The sequence below is a fragment of the Malania oleifera genome, chromosome 11 (assembly GCF_029873635.1).
Source record: "Malania oleifera isolate guangnan ecotype guangnan chromosome 11, ASM2987363v1, whole genome shotgun sequence".
NCBI lineage: Eukaryota > Viridiplantae > Streptophyta > Magnoliopsida > Santalales > Ximeniaceae > Malania > Malania oleifera.
This window is the reverse complement of record NC_080427.1, coordinates 63,355,195-63,358,509: the sequence shown is the minus strand read 5'-3', so window position 1 is coordinate 63,358,509 and position 3,315 is coordinate 63,355,195. Positions and strand designations below refer to the sequence as shown.

At 37.4% G+C, this 3,315-nt stretch overlaps 1 protein-coding gene across 1 annotated transcript; it reads right to left on the bottom strand.

The window, feature by feature from the left end:
* Positions 1 to 1,608: 1,608 nt before the first annotated feature.
* LOC131168016 (thaumatin-like protein) lies at positions 1,609 to 2,915 on the bottom strand. The gene is made up of 2 exons (XM_058127159.1): positions 2,785 to 2,915; positions 1,609 to 2,584 (listed from the first exon to the last, which is right to left on the bottom strand). Exons 1-2 carry the CDS (start codon positions 2,846 to 2,848, stop codon positions 1,866 to 1,868), a joined length of 783 nt encoding a protein of 260 aa, XP_057983142.1. The 5' UTR covers positions 2,849 to 2,915; the 3' UTR covers positions 1,609 to 1,865.
* Between the last annotated feature and the right edge of the window lie 400 nt (positions 2,916 to 3,315).

Genomic DNA, 3,315 nt, shown 5'->3' with positions numbered 1-3,315 from the left:
ATTTCACACGCACCAGTCAACTGGGCCTTTGAGGCTTTGATTGTGTCGATCGGCCGAGCCTTTAGAGAATTGCCCATTTGCACATGCTGATCGACTAGGCCTTTTATGGCTTTAAGAGGTCGGTCAACTGGGCCTTTGCAAATCTAGCCATGTGCACACTCCGTTCAATTGGGCCCTTTGAAAAAAAAAAATTAGTTTTGCCTTCTTTTTAAGTTCAAAACTTTTTAAAACCTTTTATATACGTTTAGCATTTTATGAAAAAGGTTTTTCAAGTTACTTAAAGGTCCTAAGGTCAATCTAGGTCATTGTTTGAGCTTCAAATTAAATCATGAGATGCATGCACACATTGAACCCTAATTTACTCTTACAACTCAAAAATAATTGAAGTCTTCAGTCTTCTGCTCTCTGAATTCTCATGGAATAGGCCGAGGTATGTTCACTTACATACTTTTACGGCTTCCATTTTGCATCCATCACTTATACTTTCAGAACTATAAACTTGTTCATATGCTAAGTAAACAAGTGAGATGATGTGGTTTGTCATAATCAAAAGAGGGATCAAATTTAAAAAGTCAATAGTTGGCTTCTTTGTTTACTTTTTGGTATTTGTACCAACAACCATTTTGAGAATGATTTGGAATTCTACATTTTCTATAATGAAATCTACAAACTTTTGTTTCGTGCCCATATTTTTTGCAAATTAGGCACCAATGGTTAGAATTGCTTCTTCTTGATTTATCTTGTGTTAGAAAATTTTGGATTTTACCACGTCCTCTTTCACGTGAAAATCTTTTAGATGAACCATCTCATTTATTATTTTACTCTTCTATGTTTATTTTTGAATGAAAAGCCTGCTCTAAATCTTGGTTTGAAAATCTGCTCATCCTTTGTTCATGGGCTTCTAAGCTTCCCATGAGCTCATCTAGGGTGAGCTTTGATAAATCTTTGGATTCTTCTATTACAACAACTATATGCTCAAATTTAGCAGGCAAACTTCTCAAAAAATTTTCAACAATTTTCTTGTCTTCTATGGTATCTCCATAAGTTCTAATTTGATTAATAATTCCAGTTGCCCTAGTAAAAAATTCTTGAATTTCCTCTTTTTCTTTCGTGGCTAAATTATCAAAATCTCCCTATGTACTTTGGAGCTTTATGGAGATTACTTTATCATAGCCTCCAAATTGTTTTTTTTTTTTAATTTCCCATGCTTTTTTAGATGAAGGCTTTTGCATCTCTCATCTTGGTCTCTTTATGCTCCTTCTACTTTGCTGAAGACCAAGTTGCTCAAATTTCTGGACTTGGTGCATCTTCATATCCCTCTTCAATGATATCCCAAAGCTCCAGAAAAATGAACAATGTCTTCATAAAAGTGTTCCATAAATTGTAATTTTCTCCAACAAAAATTGAAATTTCTTTTTGGGAATAATTGAAAGTAAGATCATTGCTACTATTTGAAGTCATTTTTGAATTGATTTGTGAGTGAGATATGACAGTGATGAAGGGGCTGGCTGATACCACAAAATGTTGGGTGCTATGGGAAAAATAAGTGAAGCTGTTTACTGAAGGATAAATATGAATATGTAAAATTAATGTAAGAATGCAAGGAAATATAGGAAAGGGGAGCTGCTGTTTTTTTTTTTTTTCATTGCACTCGATTGAATTGCATCAATGCCTTTATATAGGCATGATATCTCCATCTTCTACATACTTCCACACTATTTTACGCACTTCCACAAACTTCATTCTCTACAATTCTACACACTTCACTTTCTAAACAATTCTTCACATTTCCACACACTTCTATTTTTTTAATTTACATTAATAAAATTACAATTTACTTTTTAACAGTCCCCTCTGCACACACTCTACATTGGCATGTGTTCATCACCCCATTTGGATGGACAGAAAGTAATCACATACTCGTTGGACGTGCAACTCGCCAGCGGCGGTGGCGTGTCAAAAGCATAACTATAATAAGAGGGACAAGCATCCTTGAAAATCTTTGAATATGTGTTCGGCTTGCACTTTTCAGGGACTCCATACTGATTCCTGCAGCAGAAAATGTCTTGGTCGAAAGCCAAGCAAGCACTCTTGCATGCCACGACCGCCCCGCTATTACTCACCACCTGCAGCTCTTGTGGACACATTCTGTTCAAATTCTTAAGGCAGCCTCCAATGGAGGTGCAGCTGGATCCCCTTGCAGACACAAGAACAGGAATGTTGTATCCATCAACCAAACTAACATCGTAGAAGTTCGGCTTCCCCTTGTCTCCCTGCAGTGAAAATTGCACAAGGGTGACAGGGGGAAGGCCTGTAAGTCCATTACACGCTAGTCGTCCGTCACAGTCCCCAGTTTCGCAGGCTCGGTTCCAGTTGGACTTTGAGTTGAAGTTGCATCCAGTTCTAGCCCAAATCCGGCCACTCCAAGAGTACGGTGCTCGGACAAGTTGGGTGTGACCAGAGGGTAGGTAGAAGCCGCCTTCTGCGATAACTGGCTGGCCGGTGTTTGAAGCAGCTGCAGGCCATATTGGAAATGGGCATTTGTTGCCTATGTAAAAATTGACTGTGTGGGCAAGTGCATTTCCTGCAAAATCATTTATTTAGTGTATAGGAGTATGGTACAAACAATTTGTATACTATTAAGTATAAATGATTTGGATCAAGGAAAAGCGGTTTTTCATTGAAATTATATGCTTTCAGAAACAAAAATGAGATCAGAAAAATGATAATTAGCATATCAAAAAATGAGTATGTATATATAAATCATATGCTGCTCAAAATTACCAGAAAATAGAGAGCACAAAATCAGAAACAGGAAGAAAGTTGTGAGGGGTTTGGTGAACTTCATTCTGGTTGCGTCAGGGGTTTAAAGGTTGGTGCGGAAACTTCATTTATAGCAGAAGAGTTTACAGAGCAGTGCCGGTGCTTCTTTGATTACGCTTTAAGTTTTGAATTGATAGTCTTAAGAGACAAGAAAGGGTCATGGTTTTGTTTGCATCCCATCATTGTCAAGGAAATCAATTAAGCGAGCATTAAAATAAAATAGGACATGGAATTGCTTTAGGAGTTGGGGAGTAACCTGTTGAGGACAGACGTAAAAGACTAGGTCATTAGTCAGCTGTCCTGATAGAGGCAAATAGACTTTAACAGATGCAGCCACTTCGATAATTTTTAATGCATAATGGGAGATATATTAACATACCCATTCTACAATACGAACTTATTTTATCAATTAAGCACCCTCTGGTATGTTTGTTGTTCTGTCCTCCTTGTTCCATCTATGTAAGACCCTTCAAAATGCCTGAAATTATTGCT